This window comes from Sphaerodactylus townsendi, linkage group LG09, assembly GCF_021028975.2.
Source record: "Sphaerodactylus townsendi isolate TG3544 linkage group LG09, MPM_Stown_v2.3, whole genome shotgun sequence".
Taxonomy (NCBI): domain Eukaryota; kingdom Metazoa; phylum Chordata; class Lepidosauria; order Squamata; family Sphaerodactylidae; genus Sphaerodactylus; species Sphaerodactylus townsendi.
This window is the reverse complement of record NC_059433.1, coordinates 57,860,406-57,874,822: the sequence shown is the minus strand read 5'-3', so window position 1 is coordinate 57,874,822 and position 14,417 is coordinate 57,860,406. Positions and strand designations below refer to the sequence as shown.

At 42.0% G+C, this 14,417-nt stretch overlaps 1 protein-coding gene across 5 annotated transcripts in view; it reads left to right on the top strand.

Moving 5' to 3' along the window:
* The window catches only part of ASPH (aspartate beta-hydroxylase), a 145,834-nt gene that overhangs the window by 71,798 nt on the left and 59,619 nt on the right, over positions 1 to 14,417 (top strand). For 4 of the 5 annotated variants that reach the window (XM_048507291.1, XM_048507293.1, XM_048507292.1 and 1 more), the window contains 8 exons: positions 3,806 to 3,850; positions 4,869 to 4,916; positions 5,980 to 6,018; positions 7,162 to 7,218; positions 9,752 to 9,787; positions 11,413 to 11,457; positions 13,012 to 13,062; positions 14,055 to 14,099. In XM_048507291.1, coding sequence (XP_048363248.1) covers positions 3,806 to 3,850; positions 4,869 to 4,916; positions 5,980 to 6,018; positions 7,162 to 7,218; positions 9,752 to 9,787; positions 11,413 to 11,457; positions 13,012 to 13,062; positions 14,055 to 14,099 — 366 coding nt within the window. The remainder of the gene's footprint in view (positions 1 to 3,805; positions 3,851 to 4,868; positions 4,917 to 5,979; positions 6,019 to 7,161; positions 7,219 to 9,751; positions 9,788 to 11,412; positions 11,458 to 13,011; positions 13,063 to 14,054; positions 14,100 to 14,417) is intronic. The other variant, XM_048507294.1, reaches the window with a different exon arrangement.

The following is a 14,417-nucleotide window of genomic DNA, read 5'->3' as shown; positions in this document are numbered from 1 at the left end:
GCCGGGACGGCGCCAGCAAATTATTGGTCGCGGGGATCAAGCCTCCCGGAAGTGCCCACTTCATTGTGGTGTACCCCAGGGAAGAAGCTATTATCCCCGCTATTATTGCTTATCTATATCACGACCACTTGCTCAGCTGATGCAGAGCTTTGGGCTGATCTGTCATCCAGTATGCTGATGACACTCAGCTCATACTGTTGATGGAGGAGCTGTCCGGCCCCCCTGCAGCTCTACAGCATTGTTTGGAGGCGGTTGCTGGTTGGTTCGCGACAGAGCAGGCTGAAACTGAACCCATCGCCGGCGGAGGTCCTTCGGCTTGGCCGCGGGGAGGTGGAGGATTTCCAGCACGCGCCGGAGTGGGAGGGGGCCATTTTGGCGCCGGCCTCCTCCGTCCGCAGTCTGGGGAGTCACCTGGATTCGTCTCTTTCAATGGAGACCCAGGTGGCCCTTGTAACTTCGGACTGCCTTTTCCACCTTCGTCAGGCCCGGCGGCTGGCCCCTTCCTCTCTCAGGCGGACCTAGCCACAGTGATCCGCGCAGCGGTCACCTCCAGGTTGGACTATTGTAACTTCGCTCTGGCGGGCCTTCCCTTCGCGGTTGATTCAGAAACTGAAACTGGTCCAGCATCGCGGCTGCAGCCTGCTCACAGGAAGCCTTTCGTGATCATATCCAACCTGTGTTGCACCAGCTGCATTGGCTTCCAGTGGAATTCGAGATCATCTTCAAAGGTGTGGGTTTTGACTTTTAAGGCCTTCGGCAGCCTGGGACCCTCGTACCTGAGAGACCGCATTACCCCATATGCTCCTACTCGGCCTCTGCGTTCGGCAGAGGCCAATTTGCTGGTGGTTCCTGGCCCCTCAATGATGCGGCTGGCCTCCACACGAGCCAGGACCTTTACGGCCCTGGCTCCGGCCTGGTGGAACACTCTCCCTCCAGCTGTCCGGGCCCTGCGGGACCTTGGTGAATTCCGCAGGGCCTGTAAGACTGAGCTGTTCCGCCGGGCCTTTGGAGTGTCCAGTCGCTGAGTCGCCCCGCCTCCCCTCCTTTGCTTCGCTCCTTGGGCTTTTGTTCACTATTTTATACTTTATTTGTATATTTATTGCTATTTTAAGGAAGCGTTTGGCCGCTCCCTCTCTTTTTTGGGGGGTAGTTTAAAGGAATTGGGCTACGGGACGCCATCACCATCATTACTATTGTTATTGTTTTTGTCCGCTGCTTAAATGGTTTTAATTGTTTTAATGGATTTTAGTGTATTTGGTCACTATCGTGACCCTTGTTATGTTTTGTATACATAGTGTTGTATACCGCCCAGAGCCCCTCGGGGATTGGGCGGTTTATAAATTTAAAAAATAAATAAATAAATAAATAAAATAAATTATGTAGAGCATGTATCTTGTTTTTTGTTTAAGCAGATTACAGTGTGTGGTAAGTGCAGCTATAAAGAGGTAGCAAGGGAATCACATCAGTTGCTTTTGTCATAGTAATGCATTCTTTTTATGTTATCTGTATATATAATTGGGCAGTGTGTTCCTGTCGATGAGCTAGAGAGAGAAGGAGAACTGGAATGAGTGTACAGAAAGAGAGAGCTGGGGTAGTAGGGGAGAAAGTTAAAAAGAGAGCTGTGGAAGAGAGAGAGAAAGAGACAGCTGGGATAGCAGGGGAGGAAGATAAGATGAAGAGAAGATGTGGCAGGATGGAGAGAATAATTCCATACAGGACAGGAAAAAATTTTAAAAATGAAAAGGCTTATTAATGTAAGTGTGTTTTAGTGCAACAAGTATTCCCTAGACCAGCAAAGTTGAAATTATTTTAGCAATGTATCATTCTGCCTAATTGCTTGAATATGAAATAAAGGCAAGGGAGGTGATTAGTTTTTGAAGATGTTTGGTGTACTTGAATTTCCTAATCTTTTTTTTTAGAAGTCTAATTTTTAATTAGAGTTAATGGGAAAAGGAAATGGCTTCTAAATCTCAAGTGGTCTAAGCATGTGCTTGGATTAAGTAATATGTGGCACGCAAAGGCCTCTTTATGCTGCTCATTTTTGCACTCTGGAACAGTTTATAAAATACAGACAATGAAGGTGTGCCAAATCTACCTGTAGCTTATTTTACTTTAGCAAAGTACAATGAATAGAAAGTTGGAATGGTAGGCAGAGAGGCTTAACTTCAGATTTCTCCTGAACTATTGATTCTCAGATAGTTTAGCTTTAGTTACCATTCTACAAAGTAATACTTATGTAATTTACTGTAGTGAGGACAAACAAAATAAGCACTATACCATAAAAACTATGTATTCATCAGAATGTTGTTGTTGGTAGCAGAATCATTTAATATCCTACCCTTTCTCTGAAGGTAATCCCAGGTGGTTTACATAATTTTTTTAAAGAGTGGCCTACGTAAGATTTTTATATTTAAAATATTCTGTTAGACTACAACATTGTGTCTTGCCTAAAGCTGCTTAGGAAGCTTCAGTGGCAAATAGGGAGCTTCAGCCTGTTTTCCAGTACTAAATATTTTAATCGGTATCCCATACAGGCTGCCATGGTCAAACCATGTGTGGTGGAAAACATGCAGTTGCCCTTAGTTACCCTTTGTTCAGTGGTTGGAGTCAAATAATTTAACAACTGGTTCCGGTGGTGGGATTCAATTAATTTAACAACTGGTTGTTTATAAGCACCATTTTGACAACTGGTTCTGCTGAAGTGGTGCGAACCTGCTGAATCCCACCACTGCCTTTGTTCCTTTACTGCCCAATCTGTGTGTGTGTGCGGGGGGTGGGGGGGTGGGGGAGCAGCTCCTAGAGCCCACCGGCATATTGCCCATCCTACTGTCATAAGTAGCGCCTACACCACTTGGACAGGCAGATACAGAGGTGGGCACACACCGCAGAGCTCCATGGTGCCTGATCCAGAAGAGCCCTGGGTGCATGGCTCCAGTTTATTCCACCCCAAAGGGTGGTGTAACTCTGTTTTGGTAGAGGGGCTTTTCAGGTGGCCAGGAATTCTCTAGTTTTTGCTGCTGTCCTCCGCCACCTGCGAGTTGTCTGCAGCCTCAGGATTGGGCTGCTAATGTATGAAATGTGATTCCTCCACGCTGATCTGGAGGAACTGGGTTTGATTCCCAGCTCTGCTGCTTGAGTTGTGGAGGCTTATCTGGGGAATTCAGATTAGCCTGCCCGCTACCACACATGCCAGCTGGGTGACCTTGGACTAGTCACAGCTTTCTGGAGCTCTCTCAGCCCCACCCACCTCACAGGGTGTTTGTTGTGAGGGGGGAAGGGAAAGGAGATTGTCAGCCCCTTTGAGTCTCCTACAGGAGAGAAAGGGGGGATATAAATCTAAACTCTTCTTCTTCTTCTAAATAAAAGATTAAATAAATTTGGATTTTTTTTAAAGTACCCAGAGCTCAGTGGTATTCAGTATTCAACACAAGTTGCTCTTTTGCTCATATGAAGGAAAATGGCATTTCATATCCCAAAGGAGCCTCCACATACAGAGGCAGCAGACTTCAGGATGCCTGTGCTGGGAGGCAACATCAGGGGAGGGCCTTGGCCTTGTGCTCTGTTGGTTTGGTCTTCCAAGCGAGTTGGTTGGCCTCTGTGTGAAACGATGTGCTGGTCTAAATGGATCCCTGGTTTGATCCAGTAGGCTATAGTTATATTGGAAGGTCAAAGGGAGAATGTAGTTATATGGGAAGGTTATTTTGGAAGGTCAAAGGGAGGACAAGCTGGTGTAGTTTGATCTTCCAACATTGTGCCAGTGGTAGTTTGAATAAAATGGTACTGTGAGTTTGTCTTTCTTTTATAGATGCTGGCGAACTAACTCTAGAAGATGCTCTTGTGCATGAAACAGGTACTGAACAAAAGTCTTTAGGCGTTTTCTTTTTTTTTAATGTGCTCTTCTAATACAAGTTCCCTGTAATTTAAAATCCAGTCAGTGCTCTGCTTTTTATTTTGCTTTTGTTTTTCAATAGCAGATGCTTATGTCAAAGGGATCCAGAAGAGCATGTTTCAGCCTTCCAGGCGTGGACATAATCAAACCAATGAAATGCTTTTCTAACAAAGTTCTGGTCCTGTTTGGATGGTGTTTTGTTTTGGAGGGAGGGGCTGCAAACAAAACAATGCCAGGGGCTCCTAAGTTTCTCTCCTGGAATGAAAGCGAGAGTGTGAGAGTATGAAAAATAGATTTGTATCACCAGCTACCCACTGCAGACTCTGAAGATTATTTTGATTTAAAAGTTAATGAGAGGGGCAAATGTTTCTTAGTTGCACATGGACTAAGCATCTCCCTATTGAATGAGCCTTTTTGCAAAGACACAATGAAAGCACTCTTCTTAAGTATTTGAAGAAGTTCCTGGGGTTGGGGAGAGGGTTAGTGCCAGTATGCTTGTCCTTTTCATTTTTGGCGAAGGAAGTAGGTTGGCTTGCATAGTACAGGTTCTGCGGGATGCAACCTCCCCAGTGTGAAAAACAAGTGGCTATGACATAAACCAATGAGTTCATCGGATTTCAGGTTACTAATGAATATTGGACAGTTACCATTTTACTGGTTTGTTTAGTGCACTCTGACATTATATTGTGACAAGTAATTTCTTGACACATTACAGCATCTTCTAGTGTGAGTTTATATCCACTACCATTACACAAACCCCCAACTTGGTCCTAGTGCAAGGATTCCAGAGCTTTTGAGTACCGACATTCTTAACTGAGCATTTCTCTAACCAGCTGATTACTACTTAACAGGATTGTCTGTGGGAATGTCTGGCACTGGAACAGAAAACTGGATGCTGATTGCATAGTAGCAGATTTCTTGCATACTTTTATGAATCAGACTATGAAGTAGATTAAAAATAAACTTTGTTTATTTGCAGAGCTATTTTCAGAAGCTGAAGAACAGCAAGATTATGTGGATGAACATGGTAATTTGTTTAGCTTTATGACAAAACTATAAGTGACTATGCTTATTCACTTTTTTATTTATTTCATTCATTTATATCTGACTTTTCTTCCCAAAGGGGAATCCAAAATGACTTGTGTCATTCTATTCCATTTTACCCTCATAACACCCCTGGGAAGTTGTTTAGGCTGAGAAAGTATGACAGGCCCATAGTCACTCAGTGAACTGTCATGGCACATGTGGGGATTTGAACCTGGATCTTCTGGATGTTAATCTGACACTCTGCTCTAAAACATTATGCCACATTGTCTCTTTTGATTAAAATTAGTAATTAAGCATCTAAAATAATTTTGTGGATTCCTTTTATAGTTCACACACTGAATTGTGTGATAGCTGCCTCTCCATAATGAAAATCCATTAACTCATGTGTGTTTATGAATGATGTTGACACCATTCACATGACTGCAGTATATACCAATTCCATTGTCTGGTGAATGGTGTCAACATCGTTCATAAACACACATGTTAAAAAGTCCCCTTCCCCCATATGGTTCAAAAAACCCATATAGTGTCTTATATGGCAACCACAAAGGAATTGCGACAGAAAATGACTCTGCAATTTAGTAGTGTACTTAATTTTATCTAGTTCATAACCATAGTAAGGGGAAGGCCAAGGGTCTCGAGTTTACTGTTTTCAGACTTTTTCCTTAGACCAATTGCTAGCACTGTTTTTGTACTGCTCATTGACAGCTGAGCCAAAGACTAGGTCTATGGCAGCTCCCATGCATGAATGCTTGCATTCTCCTCTTCCTCCTTTAAAAAACAACTTTGTTCGAACTTCATCCGTTAATCTGTCACCTAATTTTCCACATCACCATAATTAAATCCAACAAATTATTTGTGCCAGCTTTAGCTAATGAATTGGCACTGCTCTTTAGAGGTGATCAGAGCAGCTTCTGCCATCTCAAGTGTTCGTTGCTTCATCTTACGTAAACGGAAATTACGACTTTGTTTCATTTTCTCTTTCAGTTGATAGCCAATGTGACACTTTTAGGCTTTTAACTGTAAATTCCTTGTTTTTCTAGAAATGGAAAATGGAGATTATGTTCAAACTCAAGATACTGGTAAATGAACTTACACCTGTATGTCCAGAAAACTGAAAAGTATTAATTCTGTCTTAATGGTTTTATTTATTTATTTATTTTATTTATTATTGTATTTATAAACCGCCCTCCCACTAACTTCCTTTTGCTCTTGTACAGACATACGTCTGCTGCAACATTTCTTGTGCATAGATCATCCAAAGAAATATATTCAATGTGTTCTTCTTCACCTTCAAAAATGATATGTCTTTTGATATGTCTCTTGCGCTCTGTTCCTATCCACCTTGTGGGAGAAGCTGATTCTCTGCAGACATGAAAGAATTTGCAATTACAGTAAAGAAAGCATGAATGTTGTTGATATTCTTCCAGTTAAGGATACGCATTGATATATTTGCACTTTTTGTCAAAGGACCAAAGTACACATTATATGTAAATGTGTGCAATACTGCATCTTTAAAAGGAAAATGCAGATTGGGAGGAGGTAAATTGGACTGAAGAAGTAGCATTAGATCCCTATCTTTCCCCCACCAGAGTTGAAAACTAAAGCTGCCTCTCCCTGCTTAACCTTTCTTCTCCTTTTCCATACCTCTATGCCTGGGATCCTGTTTTGGCAGCATCCAAGATGTACCCTGTAAAAGGCAGTACTCAGGTAGTCTGATATCTTAATACTGAAACATCATCTAGTTAGACAAGTAGGGAGAAAGACAGGAGGGAGAAAGACAGGAAACAAGCAGAGAGGTGCAACTGTTTTAGTTGTTGGCTAGCTAGCTGGTTGATACCTATCTCCTTGTCTGTAAAGGGCCTGCAGCTGGTTCTGCAAGGGAAGTATGTGTGCAAGATAAGGTAGGAGTCTAGGAGGTTGAGTTTTCTTATGGAAGCCTTTTATGAGCAGTGTTAGAACTCTTTGAGGAAGAAGACTTCTGTTCGGACCTGCCCTGAATTCTCTGGTGAAACTTGTGGTATTCTGCTCACTTTCCTGTTTGAGCCTAGGGTTGTAGGAAGGGGTTGGGGTTTTGCCCATTACTGTTCCAAATGCCTGGTAGCAAGAGTTTTGCTCTTTCACAGATTGAACTTCTCTTTCCTTACTTGTGTCATGCACAACTGTGATTTCTACACTCGTTTTTTTCTTGTAGACTTGAGATTATAATGCCGTTCCTCTTTCAGATGGAGAACCTGTAACTGAACATCATTATGAAGTCTTTGAGGAGGAAACTTTGCAAGGTAAAAATACAATACTTACCTGAACCAGAAGAGTAAATTATACTACAACTTTAAAGCTTGTTTATGGAGTCAGTACATATGTTCTCTATTTGGCAGCTGCTATGCTAGCATCTCAATTCCATTTGAACATTAAAAGAAACCTGCATGGAAAGCACACCTTTAAGCACAGCACAACATTTAGACATTGTTGCATGTGATGATTGCATGGGTGCTGGAAGCCATAATCATTAATATCCCATAGAGGTACACAAAATAAAACATGTATGTTCAGCTATGGTATAGTGTGATCAATTCAGATTGCCTGCTGTTGCCTAAACTTTCAGTGTAAAAATTCTGGTTTGGATCCTAAGCCTTGCTTCTGCTTCCATTCACTTAATTTTTGCAAAGTTTTTTCCTCTGGCACTAGTGTTTTTTTGGCTTATAGGTCTTGCATGAATGGAATCTTCTAACATAAGAAACATTCTCCACAGCAGAGAATTTCCCCCACCAAATGCAACTGGATTCAAGCTTAGGTTTCAAGTCATTGTCATATTTCAGATGGCTTTCAGTTATATTGCCTGAAGAGATGGAGTAACTGTGTAATATGGGCTGGGGATGGCAGGGTGGGCTGAAACCAGTGGTGGGATTCAGCTGGTTTGCACCAGTTCGCTAGAGTCAGTAGCTAAATTTTTCTCTAGTTTGCAGAACTGGTTGTTTCCCCCCAGCCTGGCCTCAGTCCCTCCCTTAAAACCCAGGACTTTTCCCTTTAAGAGGACCTTTGCTCTTAAGAGAACTTTTCCCTTTAAGAGCCCTGGCAGAGACCTTCCCTCTCCCTCCCACCCCCAAAGGCCAGAGACTTTCCCTCTCCCCCCCACCCTCTCCTCCTCACCCCAAAAGGCCAGCCGGATGTGTGATTATTGTGTTCAAGCACGTTGCCAGGGGCATGAGCTGTGATGTGTTGGTAATTTTGGTGTGACCAACTGCAAAAATCTGGAGGATCCATGAGAATCCATGTGTTTTAAATACATTTTTGTGCCACTGTGATGGCATGGAGCATGGGATGTAGGATTATTGTGTTCAGACATGTGTCTAGGGGTATAAGTTGTGATGTGCAGGTGATTTTTGGGTGACCAAGTGGAAAAATCATGAGGATCCATGTCAGTGATGGCGAATCTTTTCGAGACCGAGTGCCCAAACTGCAACCCAAAACCCACTTATTTATCGCAATGTGCCAATACAGCAATTTAACTGAGGTTTTAGTTTAGAAAAAACAGTTGGCTCTGAGGCATTAGTTACTCAGGAGTAAACGGTGGTAGTCGGTGGCTTTGCTTTGAAGCAACCATGCAACTCTTCCAACGGGTGAATCACGACCCTAGGAGGGTTTACTCAGAAGCAAGCACAATTGCCAGCAACCGAGCTTACTCCCAGGTAAAGGATTGCGCTTTAGTTCTTCATATGAAAATCAGTGGGGTTTAACAACGCTTAACAGGGTTACCTACACTGCTTCCCCAAAACTAGATCTTAGGCTTAATGCTAATAATCAAGCCCACTGGTCCGGGCCAGCCTAGATGTGTGTGGGGGCACTCTGTGCGTGCCCACAGAGAGGGCTCTGAGTGCCACCTCTGCACCCATGCCATAGGTTCGCCACCACTGATCCATGTTTTTCAAGCAGGTTGTTTGTGCCACTGCGGCACCACAAAGCATGGGATGTGTGATTGTTGTGTTCAGACATTTGGCTAATGGCTGGAGTTGTGATGTTCTGGTGATTTTGGGATGACACTGCAAAAATCACAAGGATCCGTGTTTTTCAAGTAGATTTTTTCATTAATATTTTAAAACTCTTTCTTATAACATAACCTAGTTTTGTGTACCTCTTTTATTCTTATTTAAGTATTAACTGTATGAAATAATAAACTACCTTTAGGTATATCTTTTTTAATACTTAAAACGGTAATTAAGGCAGCAAACAGGTCGTTAAATTATTTGAATCCCACCACTGGAAGTTTGGAACCGGTTGTTAAATTATTTGAATCTCTCCATTGGCTGAAACCACATTGGAAGCGATAGAAGAGTTGCACTGCGCCCATGCCATCAGTATTGTATTCCAAGCCATCGTTCCTGCAACACAGGAGGCTATGCCAGCACCCTGGGGGTGTTCCCAGGGGCAGAGCCAACTTTAGACAGCTCCCCAAAGACTTTCAGTCCGGGAATGCCCCCTACGCCAGAAGCTGACATGCCACCTAAAAGTGTGGCATAAGTTGGTGTTCCCTATTTGATTTTTTAAGCAGCTGGGTTTCACACACCCCCCCTATTTTCCCCCCTTCCTGTGCCTTCTGAAAGTCCACAAGAGGTGTGTGCATCTGCTGCAGCAGCGCCATCCCTGGCTGCAACTGTACCCTTCCCCCCTTTGGATTGGACTGCTCAAGTGTTCCCACTCCTACTTTTGAGATAGGCCAGTGAGATGTTTCCAGACCTTAACTTGGTTAGTATTCTATTGATTTAATTAGCTTTCTTTTTCAAAGCTTAAGAGATTTATTTCTTATATGCCCTACAGCAGAGCCAATTGACAGTGCTGAGCAAAGAAATGAAAGTGAGTATAAAAAGCCATTCTACTACTGGGAATCTTTAGGCAAGAAAGAGACATTGAAAATTATATCTATCATCTGAACATTACATCTATATATCTGATGTCTCGAAGACACAAGGGAGGTAATTGATCCTGTTAACTTTTTAAAGCGTAGGTTCTATCATTAAAAGACAACTCCAGTAGAATAATATTACTGAAGATAAAGTATTTGGGCAAGGTGATTGTTTGGTGCCTGCGGTGCAGCGCCCTTCCCTACCAAGCCACTGAGCTTACAGAGAAAATTCTTGTCCGCTAATCAGTTTTTCCTCAGAACAGTGAAGCAAGGGGAGAGTAGAGAAGAGTGAGGGTGGAAGATGGAGTGGATTTGGAGAAGAGAGAATGAAGTTAACAAACAAGGAACATGAGGGAAATATTTGGAGAAATGGAAAAAGCTAGTGAAACAAAAGCAACAGACTAGAAAAATATGTATAGGCTGCCATTCCATCGGAGATTGTTAAAGTGGCAATGTTAACTAATATTAGTGGAAGCTTTCATTTTTTAAATCTCATTGATTAGTGATTAGTGACTAATTAACATATAAAAATAAAATTAAAAACTAGGCATGTTTCCTAAGCTGTCTTATGGTTTGTTGAACTCAGTAGGACTTGTTCAGGCTGCGTGGATGACGAAATTTAAAGTGACTTCCTAAGCAGGCGTACTTGGAATCCTTCTTAGGTTCTAATTACTGGGACTTATGTCCAGGAAAGTGGTATTAGGACTTCACTGTAAAAGAAGTAAAAGTTCTTTGAATTTGGAACAAAGTTGTGAGGCAAGATCCGCAACCCCAGTGTCAAACTCCAATGTGGAGGTGGGGTTTGGAGTAGTGATTGGGGAGGCACAGGGCAATGTGGCCCCTAGAGGGAGGGTCTGGGAATGTCCCAGAGAGCCTGGTAGGACCAGGCTGGGGGGAGGGGCGTGGAGCAACCCCTTTAAAAGAGGCTCAGGAAGAAGTAGGGTGGACTGATTCCTAGGAGCGCTGAGGAATCTTCCATCCAGTGATGGTAAGGGATAAGATTTGTCCACCTCTACATTCCTTTCTTATGTAGAGTTCCCTATAATCTGGAGTCCCTGGTGGAGGAGTAGGAGGGTGTGGAACAAGGAGCCACAAAGGAGGCACCCCCTCACAATGTCAAACCCTCTCCACTCTTAGTGGCAGACCTAGTTACTTGAGACAGGTTATTTCATCTGTGTATCTAAGATATATGCTACAGGACTCAAGTGGATCCAAATGTAGCCAGGAATTTTGCCAAGTAAACACATAACTTGGGAAGAGAGAGAAGCACAGAGAGAAGCATGTTGACTTTTGAGTGGGGAGGGGGGAGTATTGAGGCAAGGCACCACCAATGGACCTTTTTAACTTGGAAGAGGTGAGGCTTCCAAACTGTAAACTGACCTCTTCCAAGTTAAAAGGGTGTCCTGTGCTATGTGCACAGAGGAGTATATGTGCCTAATGTCACACCTTTCAAAGCTGGTTCCAAGGGGGAAAAAATCTCTGTATCTCCCTGTTTTCATACTCTGTAAAGGCTGAAAAGACTGAATGCTGCTTTAAAATATGTAGTTTCATGCTATAAATGTTATATTTGCTATAGATGGAGCAGATGCTGTAGGGACTACCACTGAACATTCTAAGTTCGGTATGTATGAATTAATTGTTCAAAGATAGGAGCAATATTACGTTTGTAAAGTTGTTAATTTCTCTAATTAGTATAAGCTGTTTTAGCTGATGGCTGGATGTGTGACATTACTATCAGAATAATACTCGCAAGTGAAATGTGAAGTACGGGAGACTTTTGGGCAGGAATCTCATTTATTAAATAAGTAATCTGGATTTAGTAATATATTCTGTCAAACTCAAATGCTCTAAATGTGTTTGCGTATTACCTGGACATTTATTTCTGCTTCTCCATACAGATAATCATAAATCAATAAATAAAACTAAACATAATGTGAGGAATACTGAGAGAGGAGGCCTTGCTGCATCATCTTGCACTTTTTGTGTCTCTCTTGTCATAATGGAGTGGTTCAGGAAGATGCTTTAATAATGGAAAAGGGACTGTGGACTGTACTACTGTATATCTGTTTCTGTATTATTATTATTATTTATTATTTAATTGAATTTATATACTGCCCTCCCCCTGAGGGCTCAGGGCAGTGTACAACTGTCAAATACAGACATTTAAAATCCATTAAAAGCAATTAACCCCACTACAAATAAGGAACCATAAAACATAATTTACAGAATTTCAGATGGCATTAAAAAATCCCCCCCCCCTTTTCCTTGTGCTCACGGGAGGCCATATGTTCATTATAGCAGATTTTTGATGTTATCCCGGCTGACCAAATGCCTGGCAGAATTGGTCTGTTTTACAGGCCCTGCGGAAACTCTGTATGTCCTGCAGGGCCTGATCTCACCTGGAAGCCTGTTCTACCAGGTAGGGGCCAGGACTGTAAAAGCCCTGGCCCTTGTAGAGGCCAGCTAGATCGCTTTGGGGGTAGGGATCACCAGGAGGTCCGCCTCTGAGGAGTGGAGGGGTTTAACAGGGCGATATAGGGAGAGACGGTCCCATAGATATGCTGGTCCAAGGCCGTAAATTGCTTTAAAGGTCAAAACCAAAACGTTAAACATGACCCGGTACTCGATCGGCAGCCAGTGCAGTTGATACAGGACCGGTGTGATCCGGTCTCTAATAGATGTTCCTGAGAGGAGCCTGGCTGCTGCATTTTGCATGAGTTTTAATTTTCGGATCATGGCTAAAGGTAAGCCCACGTATGTAGAATCCTGTCATGTAGTTTCTTCATTGAATGTCACATCCTGTTGATTGTAGTGATTTACACTGTTGAATTTGCCTTATATAGTGAAAAAGGCAGACTATAAATGAAAATAACTATTGGCCTACCTATTGGCTTAAAGATAATAGGTATTGTTAAACCATTGTTTTAATGTATTTAATGTATTTAATGTTTTAATGCATTTTAATGTTTTAATGTCTCAGTTAGTAGATAAATGCCTCTTTTCTACTTTTCTACTAACTCTGTAGTTTATAATGCCAATAAAGGCTTTGGAATTGGAATTGGTATTGTTAAACTCTTAAAACGGGAGGTTTAATTTAAATAAAAATGTAGTCTGTTAAACAAAAGTGCAAGGACATGTATATATATATGGTAATAAGCTTTTCCAACTTTTGTAGATGAGCGAGAACATGAAAATGATCATATGGATGGCCAGCCTCATGAGAAAGGTTTGTAAAATACTTCCTTATTCTAATCCTGTACATTTCAATTGAATGGGTTTGCATGTGCCTGTGACCAAATTTGCTCTACAAAGCATGCAGTTTTTTAAAACAAAAATTGTGCATGACACTATGCTTGAATAGAACTCATTTTATAAACAAGTTTACTGAGAAACTGAAAGTATCAGTCCATTAGATATTCCAACATTTCTGATTCTTTAAGGAGTCATTTCTGAAACCTAGCCTAGAATAGTGGGCAGGTAATTCCTCTTAAAGTTAAGAATGCAGGAATCCACCCAGTAACGGGAATCCAAGTTTCTGTCTTATGGAAGATGTTAATATCAAAGGAAATGCATACAGTAGACCCTCAGTGTTTTCTGGGGTTCTGTTCTTGGGATCACCTCAAATGGTTAAATCTATGAATATAGGGAGGCAGAGGAAAAGCCCTTTGCCCTAGTCCCTTTGCTTATGGAGGGCAGCCAGGCCTGGCTGCAGCATCATTGTGAAAGTCATGCAGAGGTGGCTGCCTCGTCTGCCCAGCCTGGGCAAGTCATATGGCCATCTACAGCCAGGTGCTTGAGCCCACTTGACATGGTCCAACTCACCCAGCATGCCCACTTCCCCCATGCATAGGCACATTGCTGACGAGCCATAGATAGTGCAGAGACCAGGGGCAGGTGCCTACTGTCCCTCATCCAATGTGAGGTGGAATCAAGGTCAAGGCTAGCCACATCATGTGGTTAGACTGTGGACCACAAATAAGTGAAATTGTGAATCTGCATTTAGCCTCCATATAAGTAGTCACACTTGGCAGCTAAGCAGTTGTTTACTTTCAAATGTGCTTATCTGACTTATGGATTGTCCAGTGATTATTACAGGAACATACTTCTTTTGTAGGGACTTGGTCACATTTGAAAAAAAATAGGCTCCCGTCCCTTTAAACCGTAAAAATTCCTGTGAACCTAATTTTTACTAAATAATGACAAATGTTTGAATTACAGAAGTTCCTGTTCACGCTGAGGGTCATTTGAAGGATGATCTAGTAGGTAAGTAAATTTACTGAGGTCCTGTTCTTCTATTAAAATTAAGTGTCTCTGACCAGTTGCAAAGGAAGTCTTGATATTTTTTAAAAAGTTAAGAAATGGTCCTTCAAGTAGGTTTGTGAACATTATAGCAAAAAACTGACAAGTACTGGTTTTGAAATTTAAAGATTTTTGGACATCCTTTCTTTGATACTGCTAAGAAAGTATGGTTTTGTACAGGTTCCTGTAGTGTCTTTCATATATCTAAAGCAAGGTCAGACAAATGTATTTTATATCCTTTCTGCTTAAACTTAGGAGAAGAAAATAGAAAGTAGGGTCTTG